We start from the raw sequence: 14,978 nt of genomic DNA, 5'->3' as shown, positions 1-14,978 counted from the left end.
CCAGTTAAATATAAGTCAGCAGTGTGCGGCAACAGTCAAAAAAGCCGATGCAATCCTAAAATTCATGAACAAAGGGATACAATCAAGATCAAGTGAGGTACCAATACCACTCTATAAAGTAGTATAGAGTACTACTTAGTAACTAGTACTTACTTAGTAAGTTAGTAAGACCGCACCTAAAATAATGCATCCAGTTTTGGTCACCACACTATAAAAAAGATGTTGAGACACTAGAAAAAGTGCAGAGAAGAGCAACCAGGACGATTAGGGGACTGGAGGCTAAAACATTCAATGAACGGTTGCAGGAACTGGGCATGACTAATCTAGTGAAGAGAAGGACCAGGGGAGAATAGCAGTGTTCCAATATTTGAGGGGCTGCCACAGAGAGGAGTGGGTCACCTGAAGGCCAGACAAGGAATAATGGATGGAAACTGATCAAGGAGAGATTCAACCTAGAAATAAGGAGAAATTTTCTGACAGAACAATCAACCAATGGAAGAGCTTGCTTTCGGAAGTTGTGGGAGCTTCATCACTGGAGGCTTTCAAGGGGAGATTGGACTGCCATTTGTCAGGGATGGTGTAGAGTCTCCTGTTTGGGCAGGGGGGTTGGACTAAATGACTGACAAGGTCCCTTCCAACTCTGTTAATCTATCTAATCATTACACCCTATCAATGAAGGGAAGAAGGACCGAGACCTGAAGCTTGAAAAAAAGGCTGTCGGCTCCAGTGTCAAGCTCAATGTCTTTAAAACGTTGAGCCATTGCGCCCCCTAGAGAAAGGAACAGACTTGTTCTATGTTGACCAGAGGGCAGAACTACAACTAGTGATGTCGTCATTCCGAGTAATGAACTCAGGGTAGTTAGGACTCGTGACACTTTGTTGAGGTTCAAGAGATCCTATATTGAGTACATCATATCAACACTTAGAAAGATGAAGCTAGCTCTAAATTATTCCGCGCTTAGGGACAATTAAAAGAATACGATCTCCCCACCCCTCTTTGTCTCTCAGGTCACATGGGCCAATCAGTCCATATGTAGGTTCCCGCTCAACTTCAACAGGTGCTCGTTGACATGACCTTGGTTCTCACGCCGGTTGGTAGATGTTATGGCCAGCAGGCTGAGGCACCACATTCCCGAGTCCCCACTCCTCCCATTCTCTCCCCCCCCCCTTGAATGGCAACCAAGAAATGAATCAGAAATAAGTATGGCTTCAGCTGAAGTCATTTTGCAAGGTTGACAAGTGAATATACTTGAGGAAAGTATATTCAGGTTAGATATTAGGAGGAATCTTCTGATGGGAAGAGGTATTAATCAGTGGAAGAGATTGATTTATGAAGTGGTATGGAGGTCACTGCAGGTCTTCAGTGGTCCAAATTGCATTACCAAGTGTTGCATTGAATGGAAGGTTGGATAAGATGACCTCCGAGACCCCTTCCAAGTTGATGTGTCCATACAGGAGTAAGCGAGGGAGGAGGAAAAAGCATTAGAGGCATTAAGATTGACAAGAAATCTGCTTGTTTGACAATTAAAAACAACCGCAGTGGTTACTAGAAATCTCCATGGATTTGTCGGAAAGAATCCTCCCTCTTTTTATTTTATTTTATTTCCTAATTGGATTAGAGGCTTAGTGGATGGGTTGAAGAATGCTGACACTTTGATTTCACCCAAGGGAGTAGACAGTGTTCCTTGTTATCTGTGATCAACAAACTTAGGTGTTGACCTAAGGCTATCTGTTGGCTGAGTTGGCTACATTCACAACATTCTCCAAGGTTTTTTGAGTTGTGGCTTTGTCTTAATCTCTCTTTTGAAGGTCGGCTCAGCCTTCAGGATGAAACACATTAAATTGTTTTAATAAACAGAGCCGGGATAGTAATTTTATATGGAAATAGCAGATAGGGAGAGGAAAAAAGAGAGAAATAGCAGATAGGAAGAGAAAAAAAAGAGGCCAAAAAATGGGATCATCCAAACTTGTCCTGGCAACAGTTTTGTCAATGGGAGTGAAGGAATTCTGAATGAATGAGTAAAATTCAGATTCTTTTGAGTTTTGAATTCTGCATGTAAGTTGCAGACTGATGAACTACATCCCTGAGATCAGCAAGAGTGGCTCTTTGTCACATACAAATGTCAGAAACCTCCATAGCTCTGAATTTTATTTTATTATTTATTTAATTATATATCAAACTTCTTAACCCACCATCTCCCTCCTGGAGGGGCTCTCTCCCTCTCTGAATCCTTTATATAGAAAAAAAATGTTTTTTTTTTAAAAGCTAAAATCTATAGAAAGTGGCTGGATAGGAAATAAGATCTCCATCGTCCAAATAGTTGCTGATGGGCACCTATTTCAATCCAGGAACACTGAAATGTAGGATGCCTCACTCAGAATTGTAGAAAAGGAAAAATGATGGTATAAAACACAGGTGTCAAACTCAAAGTCCGCAGGATGCTTACAGTAGATCTGGCCAGTGGTGGGATTCAGCCAGTTCGCACCACTTCGGGAGAACTGGTTGTTAACTTTCTGAGCAGTTTGGTGAACTGGTTGTTGGAAGAAATCATTAGGGCAGAGAACCGGTTGTTAAATTATTTGAATCCCACCACTGGATCTGGCCCATGGGGCTGCCCTGGAAACAGCAAAGGACCGGCCCGCAGTGCCTCTGCCAACGAAAATGGAGCTTGGGAGGCCCATGTGCGACACCACCCCCCCAGCTCCATTATCGCTGCAGGAGGCTGTCCCAGCCGAAAACGGGGCCTGGGCTCCATTTTCACTGGTAGAGGCCTAGCAAAACAAAAGAAGTAATGTCTCTCCTTTTGCATTTGAGCATGGAAGAAGGGACAGGAAAGGAAAAAGGGAAAGAGGAAAGACAAAAGAAAAAGGGAAGGAAGAGGGAAGGAAAAAAGGGAAGGAAGGAAGGAGATAATGAGGGAGGGAGGGTCTGAGGGAAGTCCTGCCGTAGTGCTTGGCCACCACAGGTACCCCTGACATGAGTGACATTTAGCTGGCCGCACACCCCAGCCTCGCTCTCCCCCCCCCAACCACCACCACTCCCCGAGGTCAAACACAACCCTGATGCAGCCATCAATGTAATTGGACTCTCTCCGTGTAAAGAATCTGTGCTGAAGTGTTTGGTTTCTGTTTTTCAGGATGAGCAGTTTCATTTTATGATCTCTACTATCCAGCTGTTACAGTCTTGGGTGTCTGGTTTCAACTTCAGATGTTCATTGAAAGGTTTTCTGCAGAATCTTCTCAGGATGGGAGGTGAAACCAATCCATCCCAGAGAAGAAAGTGACAGGCCACATGAAGCGATGAGATCTGCAGGACAGCCCATTTGGGTACCTAACAACATCCTCCCTAGAGGTCAATCAAAACAGAATTATTTTGCTGAACCTTGGAAAGCAGAGGTTATCTTATGCTAGTGTGCACTTTTGTCCTTAAAATATGGCTACATTCATTGTAACTTTTTTTTTTTACATGCATTTTGTTTTTATTTTTTAATACTTTTTTTTTTTAATTTGATTTATATGCCGCCCTTCTCTGGAGACTCAGGGCGGCTTACAATGCGTTAAGCAATAGCCTTCATACTTTTGTATATTTTATACAAAGTCAGCTTATTGCCCCACAAACTGGGTCCTCATTTCACCTACCTTAGAAAGGATGGAAGGCTGAGTCAACCTTGAGCCTTGGAGAGATTCGAACCAGCAGAAATTGCAGGCAGCTGTGTTAATAACAGGGTGCACTAAACCACTGTACTATCAAGGCTCTTTTGTGGCTGTGAGCTGCCAGGAATCTTTTCGGTCTGGCAAAACACTGAATGAATCAATGAACATTGTTTTAAACGATTGACTTCGTTGGCTAGGGAATTCTGGGAGTTGAAACCCACACATCTTAAAATTGCCAAGTTTGAGGAACAAGGCCGCCGAGACGATTATTAAGTGCTGGAACAAGACTAATATGAGAGCCCCCCCCATGCATGCGCGTATGCCCCCCCCCACCTGCATGCCTCCTGTGTGTGCACACGGTCTCCCGGCATGTGCTCTGTCCCTCACCGCATACGCAACAGAGACCCAAAGACCATTTCCACACAAATTAAGTGTGTGACATCCACATGGCGAAAATAAAGCTGTTTCACAGGGCAAAAAGCGTTTGTCACCCCTTTTTATTCATCTCATCACCTGTCTAGTTTTTCCTTGCATTTTCGAGCTCCGGATTTTTGAAATGACGTTTCATAACCATTCATAAACTGAAATGAAATATAAAACGTATTCATAAAAGAACTGAAAGTAAACTAGCAAACTTAAATAAGTACTGAAATTAAAATTCAATAAGTTACCTAAATAACAGTTCACTTGAGTTTCAGATTAATAAAAGGTTGTGTCTCAAACAAGGCTGTGGAAGGCGGTTTTGCTATACATGCAAAGAATAAGAGTATGGAAGTATATACCCAATATTGTTTTTGTTTTTAAAAAAATTGGCTTTGTAAACATTTTTTAAAATTTCACCCTGATTCATGAGCCCCGGAACAATGTAGTAGCTGAATCCCCCACTCCTCAGGCCTGTTGAGGAACACCGGTCTGTATTCTAATCCTGGGATTTTGTGATGACCTCTCAAGTTTTAATATTGACCGTGTCGGAGGCTGCTTAGCTTCCAAGCCCAGACAAGGTCAGCCAAGAGCTTTACACACCCACACGCCCCCTTTACCTAATAGGCCTTCTCGCACGGAGACCCGTGTTGGGGGTGTCTTCCTGCCCGCCACCACTAGGGGGCTCTGCACCTAGGAAAGCAGCGGTTCCAACCTCCCCCCTCCGCTCTCTCTCCGCCTCTCGCTTCCTTTGTTCCGAAGCTTCCATCCCCGACTACATCCGGTCCCTGCATCCGGTCGGCCACCATATTGGGGTTGCTCGCCGCCCGTCAGGCCTCGGCGCCACTTCTCCTTGCGGCCGCCCGACGAGGCGACTGGCCGGGGCCCCGGATCCCGCTCCGATCGGCTCCTCCTCGATCCCTGGTTAGGCGGAGGAGATCGCGAACGAGGGTTGGTCTTCCGTGGGGTCCCAGACCCGCCGCCCTTCCTCCCCTCCCCCCCCACTCCGAAACCGCAGGGCAGGGGGACGGTTGGTGGGGGGAGAAGGGGGGGGCTGGGGAGCGGGGGGGGGAGGAGGGCCGGCCGAGAGAAGAGGAGGGGAGGAGGGCTCGGGGCTGGAAAGCGGGCAGAGCAGCCAGGCGGGTCAGAGGAGACGGGATCCCCCTCTCTTCCCTCTTCCCCACAGCCCCCCTGCCCGGCCGGCCACCCACAAGGCGGGGAGAACCGGTGGCTTGACTGCCCAGGAGAGCCTCAAGGGGCTGGGAATTGGGGGAGGGGGAGGCTTGGGTGGGCCTTGGCTGCCTCTCCCCAGGGTAGGCTGCCCACTTTCCTGCCCGCCACCCTCGCTTCCTTCTTTTTGGGGGGGAGGCTTTCCTGGCCGTCTCTCTCCTTCCCCGGGGGCCAGGGGAGAGAGAGGTGGGCCGCCGATGAGTCATACCAACCGCGGCGATCATCTCCCGCCTTGGCATCGCGGTTCAAACGAGCGAAAACGGTTTGAGAGCCGTCGTTTCCCTGGTTTTGTGGTTCAACAAACGAAACGGGTCAGCGTTGCAAAATGCTTGCCTTTCCCCCCCCCCAACCCCCACCTCTCCCCCCTCCCAAACGCGGACGAGCCGTTTGACATCTGGAAAGGACGGCTTAGTTTTATAGCCTTTCCGCAAGCCGGCCTGCCTGCCTGCCTACCCTAAGGATGGGTTGGACTACAGTTGCCCCTGATTGCGCAGGCCACCAGCGCTGTTGGGGGTTAGTTGGGTGTATGTGAGAGTCCCAGAAGGGGAGCCAAGTTGAGGCAAGCCGCCTTAAGCTGGCCTGGAGTAGAAACCGCTTGATCAAGGCAGAACTAGAGAGAGAGAGGAGTGCTTAACCTGCTGAGATGGAACAAAAGCAATGCAGAAAGTGCAGAAGAAGAAAGGCAATATTATCAGCACTCATTTCGAAAGCTATAATATTGATTGATTGATTGATTCGATTTATATGCCGCCCTTCTCCGGAGACTCAGGGCGGCTTACAATGCATTAAGCAATAGCCTTCATACTTTTGTATATACCTGCTTAGTAGGGCTTTTGGGGGCCCCCTAAGTGGTGTTCTTTTTTTTATACAAAGTCAGCTTATTGCCCCCACAATCTGGGTCCTCATTTTACCTACCTCGGAAGGATGGAAGGCTGAGTCAACCTTGAGCCTGGTGAGATTTGAACTTGCAGTAATTTCAGGCAGCTGGCAACTAAGTGCTACTTTAACAGCACTTTAGTCCGTTGCACCACCAAGGCTCTTATAGATAATAGATAATCATCTCGCAGTAGCGAGTTGAGTCCAAAAGTGTATATTTTTGGATCCAAGTTCGGATTATCCCCAAACTCCTTCCTACAATGGAAGTTAAGTTTAGAATTCCATGAAATGGAAAGGCAGAGAATAAAGAATGAGAAGTAGGTATAGTTTTGAGGGAATATCCTATGCATTCAAAACAGCAATAAAGAGGAACAATGAGCAGTAAACTTAGATATTCACAGTCTGATGGGCAGGATTTCACATAGGAAATGAGAGGGGTTGTTCTGCATTATTGGCTGATGAATGGTAATTTTTCTATACTGTATATTGCAAACGTAAGATACTTTTGTGCCTAAATCCACGCATTGATACTTTAATTACCAAAGACACCTTTTGTCTAACTAGAATAGGCAAGCCAGCTTTCTTTTGGCTCTTTTCATGTTGTGTTAAATTGAGATATTAAAAACTCTCTACATTTTGCTCACATCTTGGTAACTAACGGTACATCCATCTATATTTATTTACTTTTGTTAGCAACACAAGGGAAATAGGCTGCCATTGCCTTTTCCCAAGATTTTTTTCCCTATTCCTCAGTATAGTATCTGGTCCTGTATTTTCTCTCACCCAAGACTAGAAGGTCTGACCCGCATTAACCTTTTGAGAAATTGAAAGAGCTTGCTGCTGCCATCTGTTTAGGAGAATTACAGGAATTGGTCATGGTCTACATATTTTTATTACTTTATTGTAGGACCTCTCAAAATAACAGTTGGAAGGGACTTTGGAGGTCTTCTAGTCCAACCCCTTGCTCAAACAGGAAACCCTATACCATTTCAGACAAATACTTGTCCAGTCTCTTCTTAAAAACCTCCCATGTTGGAGCACCCTCAACTTCCAAAGGCAAGCCATTCCACTTGTTTAACAGTTAGATCTAACTGTCAGTAAATTTCTCCTTATTACTAGGTTGCTGTTCTCCTTGATTAGTTTCCACCCATTGCTTCTTGTCCTGCCCTCCGGTGCTTTGGAGAACGGCTTGACTCCCTCTTCTTTATGGCAGCTCCTGGGATATTGGAACACTGCTATCATGTCTCGCCTAGTCCTTTTCATTAAACTAGACATACCCAGTTCCTGCAACTGGTCTACATACGTTTTAGCCTTCGCTCCTTTCAATGTTTCCCTTGAAGTACATTGAACATAACTTACATTTTGTTTTGTAACTGTTCTATCATTCTACTGATCATCTGCAGGTTAAGTAAGTTTTGGGTGTTTATAAGGATTTAGTAGTCAACATTTTCACATGTGTTGGTAGCCACAGAAGAGCCCAGAGTTTTGTAAGTGCCAGTTGGGACACCAGTACAGCAGTCATTGGTGTTTAGTTTGTGGGTACAGCGTTAACAGACAGCCAATCTGCTGACAATCATGACACAGTGTCGGTTGCAGCCCAGTCATGCCCAATGCTCATGGGGCGTATCCCCAAGTGAGCTCTGTGGTTTTTGAGGCATCATTCACGTAGCACGGTGTTGTCTGCTTTTGCATTTGAATCAAAGGGTGTTGAGTTCCTCTTCATGTTGAAGCTTGATTAATTTTCCAGCTAGGTTCCATGGCTGCGTTAGTGGGTAGGGCATTGGGGATTAACTGACTTTCTCTTTCGCAGGGGCTGAACTCATCTTGAGGCCTTAACAGCAAGTGAAATCATGGAGGAAAATGGTGAAGATGTGGCTTCCCTGGGTAAGGATCTCTTCTCTATCATTGTATTGTCATTGTAATTTTGAATGCTTAAGATCTGTTTAAGAAATTGTTATAGCCCTGGTTGTGAAACCCCTCACTGTGACCAAGTTACCCCTTCCTTTAAAAAAAATTGTAAGAACTACAGTTGACACAGATGCAGTGAGTGTAGCATTCACTATGCTATGACTGGGTCTTCTTTTTATGGGTTCTTTTAAGTTAAAAAGGAGCGTATTCTCATTTCATTCAATAATGTATCCCAAAAATTGGGAACTGGAAAATATGTCTGGGAGGGAAAAACAAATTCTGTGACAATTGTGTTTGTGAATAAGTTAATAATATTTAATTACAAACTAAATATGATCCAGCAGTAAGATGTGGCTGCAAAATTAGCAAAGATAGGTTTAGGTTGCTTCAACAGGAATTTGGGATGGAAGATCCAGGAGGGGTTGAGAACATGAAGTCTGGTGTTGTTTCCTTATCCAAATAGTTTTGTCTTAATTACGCTAGGTATAAGTCAATCTGGAGAAATACTTTAGTAGGCTTTCAAGGTCCTGCTACTTTATTAGCAGTGAAGGGGTTTCAAGAGAGCTAAGTAGTTCTTGTTCCTGAATGAGCCAGCTCAAGGGTTAGGCAGAAGTGAAAATTCCACTATTATATTGGGTGGTTGAATCCATTTTAAATATTATGTACAGTTCTGGGCAATCCAGTTTAAAAACGATGAAGCTTTTAGATAATCTCAACACATGAAAGGTGTCTTAGGGATACGTGGGGAGGCAAGATTCCTTCTCAAGGGGGAAAAAAAGCCACATGAACAGATTGTTGTGCAATCTGTTTCAGCGTTTTTAAAGATCCTGTCAGCCTCTGCAGCTGTAGAAGAGTAATACAGTTCCAGAATTAGAGTTTTTGGATAATCTGTAACGGTCCATTGGATGTCTTAAATTAGACCAGAGGTCAGTTTTTGTTGTATTAATATTGTTGCCCTAGCATAGAAAGGTAATCCTGATTTGGGAAATCATTGTTTTGCTGAGAATTTTGCACAGAGCTGAACATAAAAAATATCCAAGATGTCATCCCCTTAATATTTCTAGATAGTTGAGCAATTGATTGCCATTATATATTGATCATTATAAATATATATAATTGTGTGTGTGTGTGTGTGGTGGCTCAGTAGCTAAGACGCTAAGCTTGTTGATCAAAAGATCGGCAGTTCAAATCCCTAGTGCTGCGTAACGGGGTGAGTTCCCGTTACTTGTCCCAGCTTCTGCCAACCTAGCAGTTCGAAAGCACGTAAAAAATGCAAGTAGAAAAATAGGGACCACCTTTGGTGGGAAGGTAACAGCGTTCCGTGTGCCTTTGGCGTTTAGTCATGCCGGCCACGTGACCACGGAGACGTCTTTGGACAGCGCTGGCTCTTTGGCTTTGAAATGGAGATGAGCACTGCCCCCTAGAGTCGGGAACGACTAGCACATATGTGCGAGGGGAACCTTTACCTTTATATATTGATCCCTGTGGTTCATGTTGTGCCAACCTTCAGATAATGTTGGTGTCCTTTCTAGTTGCAGTGGAGATTATGCTTGCTTGACATTGAGAGCAGGGCAAGTTGCTTGTCTATGTGTTTTCAAGGACTGTTTTAGTCCAGAGGTTACATAATTAATGACTGAATATCCCATTATTTACTCAGTTAAAATATCTGAAAGGTAGAGATGGTTCTGAAATAATAGTCTATCTCCCAGCACCCTCGCTTGTGCCCGGGGTTTTGAGTGCACAGTTTCTTGCCCCAAATTTATCATTTCTGTGGGCATCTGCAGGGCCGGTTTTAGATGAAAAGAGGCCCTAGGCTATTCCACTTATGAGGCCCTTTCACCTATAGTGAAAGTGTAATTTTAATTTTGCTAACAATTTGAATGTAGGCCCCTCTTGATCTTGAGGCCCTAGGCTGAAGCCTAGTTAGCCTATAGGAAAATCCGGCCCTGGGCATCTGGTTCCGATTCCATTCTGTGATTATGCAGAGATGAACTTTCAGCCTTGATTTGCCTTGGCTATTAGTTGGCTGGAGTAGAGACTGAGAAGATGGTTTCAAGGACAGCCATTGCTGTGGAATTCTGAGTCTTTTCTGTTGTGTCTAAGACTCTGAATTATCTCCTGTAAACGGAAAAGAGTACTGAATTAGAAATCTGGCTGAGAGGCTGGCTTGGGAAACTCAACCAAATCAAAATGTCTATGGATTTACACACCCGTATTAGGAAAATCTGAAAGGAGCCCCATAGAATGCGGTAACCTTGATTTAGTTTGTCAAAACCTGGCCAATTTATTGAAGTAGCTTCAAAAGTGAAAGTGTCTTCACAAAGCCATTATCCTGCTTAAGTATAAAAACCTGGTGGGAATGGCTAGGCTTTAGGTCGTTCTAAAGTGGGGGTCTCAACAATGTGAAAGAAATAAAACAGCCTGTTTTCAAGATGAAAAGGCCAGGAAGGTTTGACCTCTCCTCCTTGGCTATTATGGTACCCATCTTCCACATCCCTGCCAGATTTTTGCAGTGCCTGCAAAAAATATTTTCCCTGCAAAGAAAAAAAATAAAAATAAAAGGGGTATTTGAGGGAAGAGAAGATTATGTCCTTATTACCAACATTTTAAAAGTAGCTCACTGAAGGGATAAGTCTTTATAAGTAGGTAAGTGGTAAATGGCTCCTCTGGCATCCATTTCAGAGAGAGCGGCAATTAGGGAACCACACTGAGAAGGATGGGTTTTTTAAGGCAGATCCTGTGGTGATGATGATGATCATGGCTTTTTTCATTTGATCCCTCTTATTCTTCTTCTTCTCAACCCCTTGGCTTTCTGATCTCTGAATGCCAATTGGGAACAAAGCCGTGCCTCCCATTTTTCCCTCCCTCTCCAGGCAAGTGAGATTTATCGCAGTGTCTTGGCTGAAGTTCCAGCTGGATGCTTTTTAGTTTTGTTCCAAGCGGGGAAGATGTAGATCTTGTATTCTTGAGGAAGTTCAGGCTAAAACATGGGAGCTACTGGCTGTAAAGAGGGACATTTCATCTTTCATTATCTGATATTTTCCTGCAGCGTGTTTTTAGCTTTATTTAAGCCCTGATCCTTTTTTTGGGCAGTCTTGACAAGGGGATAAACACAGTGATGATAGCAGCTGAGGAGGAAAATGGGTGTACAGGTAGATCTTGAATTACAATCCCAGTTGGGACCACAATTTTGGTTGCTAAGCATTATGGTCATTGAGTGAGTCTTCATGGAACTCGACCTGATTTTATAACCATTTTTGTCCTGGCCATTGAGTAAGTCATTGCAGCTCTTAAGCAAATCACATAGTCAGTAAGTGAACCATGGAGTCTTTAAGCAAAGATTGCAAATTGCCACCATCGTAAATGCGACCCAATTGCCAAGCGCCCAAATTGCAATCGTGTAACTGAGGGGATGGAGTGACGGCTGTAATTTTGAATCGTAAGGTCACAAGTCACTTTTTCCAAGGCTGCTGTTAAAAACAGACTGCTGTAAAAACCAACAATCAAGGACTACCTGTAGAGAGATTGTCTGTAGGAGGCAGGCAGTTAGGCCCATAAAACTACTTTTTTTTTTTTTTTAAAGAAAACTAGTATATTTATGTCAATCATTTATGGCACATAAATGACTTACAAACCTACATAGACATAATATTACCCTATCTGTATCTGGGGGCTAGCATGCAAAGTAGTTTCAGTCTAGCTTCAGAATCTGATTTTCATTTTTTTTTTTAAGCCAAGTTCCAATTCTCATGGTTAAAAGGGTACAGAAATTCAGCTTGATTTATTTTTTCTATGAATGCACTCCTGTTGCAATGAAGGCATCTAAAAATGACTGCCTCTAATTTTGTCTGTTTTTCTTTTCTCCTTGAGCGGCCTACATTTCAACAGATGGCAGCTACACAGGTGAGTAATTGTTGTTTTGCATGTCAGTCCATGAAACTAAATCAGCCGTGTCTCTAAATCTGCTCTGAAACTTTGTGATTGGAATCTATTATGCAACAGTGATGTATTTTCTTTAAAAGTATATCTTTGGTCAGGGGCTAGGCTAGTGAAGGTTAAGGAGGGATGGAACTTTAAAACTGCTTCACACATTACGCTAGACACGCGCATTGCACCATTGTTGGCTCTTGGTTTTTTTTTTCATATGCAGACCCCCGAGTCGTTTTCTTGAGGTCACACATGCTTTCTTTGCAGGCCAACTTGTGGGAACAAAGATGCGAGATGCGTGTCTCTCGTAACATTTGTGTGAGATGCAGTGTCTCAGGGGAGGGGGGATTTGCCGGCATAACCATAGAGTGCATTGTAGAGAGTGTCCCATCTGTCTCTATCCGCACTCTATAATTAGGAGCTTCTTTGTTGCACCCTCCCCACTAGCACTCCTGTTACTGCGCCCAAATCAATTGAAACGTTTCCTGCTACCATTGTAAAATTCCCTGCTGCCAATAGCACCGTGTCATCTCTGGAGCACACCATGTTGTCTGATACCCTTCCAGAGACCGTGCCCATGCCGAATCACGGCACACTGACGGCTTCCTCGCAGGGCTCTTCCTCTGCCACTAAATCAAGGCGCCAGCCTGTTTGGACTGACGAGGAGACCCGGGCCTTCATCCAGGTGTGGGGTGATGACGCGGTGCAGAGTGCCCTGGCATCAAACTATCGTACAGTTGCACAGTTCCAGTGGATAGCGGATGAAATGCGAGCCCGGGGTTACAACAGGGATTGGGAGCAATGCCGCGAACGTGCAAAGGTCCTTCGACGGGGCTTCAAAGAGATAGTGGATGGGAACAGCAACGCTGGCCATGGACGCCGCGTGTGGCCTTATTTCGAAGAACTTAATCGATTTCTTTGCATCAAGCAAAATCTGGTCGTTCCACGGCTTTCAGGGAGCAACCCGAGGCCTCCTGTTGACCGCCGGCGTCGCGAGCACAGAGAAGCGCAAGATGCCCCGTATGAGCCATCCCCAGTAGGCAAGAGCGACAAAGGGACTTTTGAAGAGCCAGACGGGGACTGTCTGTTGTTGCCTGAACCAGGATCTCAGCAGAGCGAAGCCAACATGGAAAACCATGCGGCGTCTCCAGCAGCAAATTCTGATATTTCCATGGATGGTAGCATTGGTCCTGGCACTCCCACCGATCCTTTGCCATCCAATGACTCAGTTACTGGTGAGTTTTGTTTGGATTTGCCGTGTGTCTTTAAACGGGTTTTGTATAATGTGTTGTTTCAGCCCTCTGGATTTCTAAGCACCTTCTTTTCAGTTTGTTTGGCTACAAAGGCAGGTGACTTAATGTCGTATTTGAAATATCATCAGATAACTGTCAGAGTTCCTAAGAGAGATTTGAGTAAAACTGCATCATTCAGGGCAGCAGCGTCTGCATTCTCTGCCTAACTCTTCCTCCTACAGACAACAGGACATGATTGCACTAAGCAAATGTTGATATGCAATGGTACAATTTCAATAATAATATTTTTGGGTTCCAGTTTCTCACTTTTCCTTTCACATAAACGGGGCAACCTTGGTATAAAACCTGGATTTCTTAGGGCAAAGGATATTCTTTTGTAAGCATACCCACTGACACTGATGTTTGGCTACACAATGCCCCATCTCTCTTTCTCTCCTCTCGGTTTTTTTTTTTTTTTTTAATTAAACACTCTTTTTGATCTTTGTTCCTGCAGCGCCAAATCTGCGCCCTCGGCCCCTGACTGCTGCAGAGAGGATGCGTAATCTTCGTTGCCGGCAAAGAAAGAGAAGGGGGGATACTTTGAAAGAGCTGATGGAAGTCACCTCCCAGGCTACCAGTGAACTAGTCCGGACATTGTCCGACCTCACACATAAAGAGGTGGCTTCTTTTGAGCGTGCTTACAAGGAGGATCTCGCGGCCCGGAAGGACGAGATGGAGCAGAGCGCTGAGGACATTGGAAGGCTTGTAAGCGCTTTGGAATCAAGTGATCAAACTCTGAAGGAGCAGCTAAGCAGCCAGACCAGCGTACTGCAGGGCATCTTGGAGGTTATGAAAGACATTCGGGGTAGAACATCGTACAGTCCTCCATATCCATCACAGTATTACGATTTTCCAGGCCCTAGCATGATTCACACAAGTGGTACTTCATCAAACGGCCAAGAGATGCCATGCTCCTCCCCTTCCAGCCTTCCATTTCCTTCCCAGCAGTCTGCCACCAGCAATGGAGATGTCTCTCCCAGGAAGCGGATGAAATGAAGCCATCAGGCAGAACGGCACTGCTGATTTAGCGTCCTGGTGGAAACCAATTCTCCAGTTCTTTTGTTCCTATTAGGACAACATATATTGCTTTCCTTACTGCCTTTCTTCTTGCATAGTTAGGACATGTTCTCATTCCCTTAACGTGTGTCTCCCCACAGCGTTAACGTTGTGGAAACAGCCGCCAGCAAATGTACATCTAGATTTTATTATTACTTTTTTTTTTTAGCGTACCTATGTTAGTTTTCCTTCCATCTTGTTTCCAAAGGAATGCAGTGTTTGATGTACAAGTATCATTTTTTTAAAAAAAAAAATACACACTTAAAACACATTACCAGGTACCTGTAAGAAGGTAATATTTGAAAAGTAATAAAAACTGCACTGTTGTTCCAAGTTGTTCAACATGTGTTTGATGGTGGAGTTTTCAGGCTTTTTAGAGTTGCTAGGCTGGGTCAAATCGGTGTGGTTTTGATTCAGCTTTCTGTCTTTGAAAAATGGCTGCCCAATTTCCACAGAAAGCTTCATATGACAAGGATGGCAAACCTTTTGGGCTCAATGTGTCAAAAATGTAAGAAAATGCCTAATTCTGCTGGTGGTTCACGCACATAGATATGGACAAAAGAAAAACAATTCTTTAAATAACCGTTTTTTTTAAAGTGCAGTCCAATCATATAT

General features: G+C 44.4%; 1 protein-coding gene across 5 annotated transcripts; it reads left to right on the top strand.

The window, feature by feature from the left end:
- The first annotated feature begins 4,822 nt into the window (after positions 1 to 4,822).
- On the top strand, positions 4,823 to 14,696 carry LOC117674024 (uncharacterized). Of its 5 annotated transcripts, none has more exons than XM_060684224.2 (5): positions 4,823 to 4,998; positions 7,991 to 8,064; positions 11,959 to 11,991; positions 12,582 to 13,250; positions 13,762 to 14,696. In XM_060684224.2, the coding sequence occupies exons 2-5, from the start codon at positions 8,031 to 8,033 to the stop codon at positions 14,301 to 14,303; spliced, it is 1,278 nt and encodes a 425-aa protein (XP_060540207.1). In that variant the 5' UTR covers positions 4,823 to 4,998; positions 7,991 to 8,030; the 3' UTR covers positions 14,304 to 14,696. The 5 variants fall into 5 exon arrangements, with proteins under 5 accessions (XP_060540207.1, XP_060540206.1, XP_060540209.1 ...); XM_060684223.2 differs by having other exon boundaries at positions 4,828 to 5,025; XM_060684226.2 differs by having other exon boundaries at positions 4,882 to 5,615.
- The last annotated feature ends 282 nt before the right edge of the window (positions 14,697 to 14,978 follow it).

The sequence above is a fragment of the Pantherophis guttatus genome, chromosome 2 (genome assembly GCF_059756535.1).
Source record: "Pantherophis guttatus breed Tessera chromosome 2, ASM5975653v1, whole genome shotgun sequence".
NCBI classification, from domain to species: domain Eukaryota; kingdom Metazoa; phylum Chordata; class Lepidosauria; order Squamata; family Colubridae; genus Pantherophis; species Pantherophis guttatus.
The sequence above is the reverse complement of the archived record's forward strand: the minus strand, read 5'-3'. Positions and strand labels throughout refer to the sequence as shown.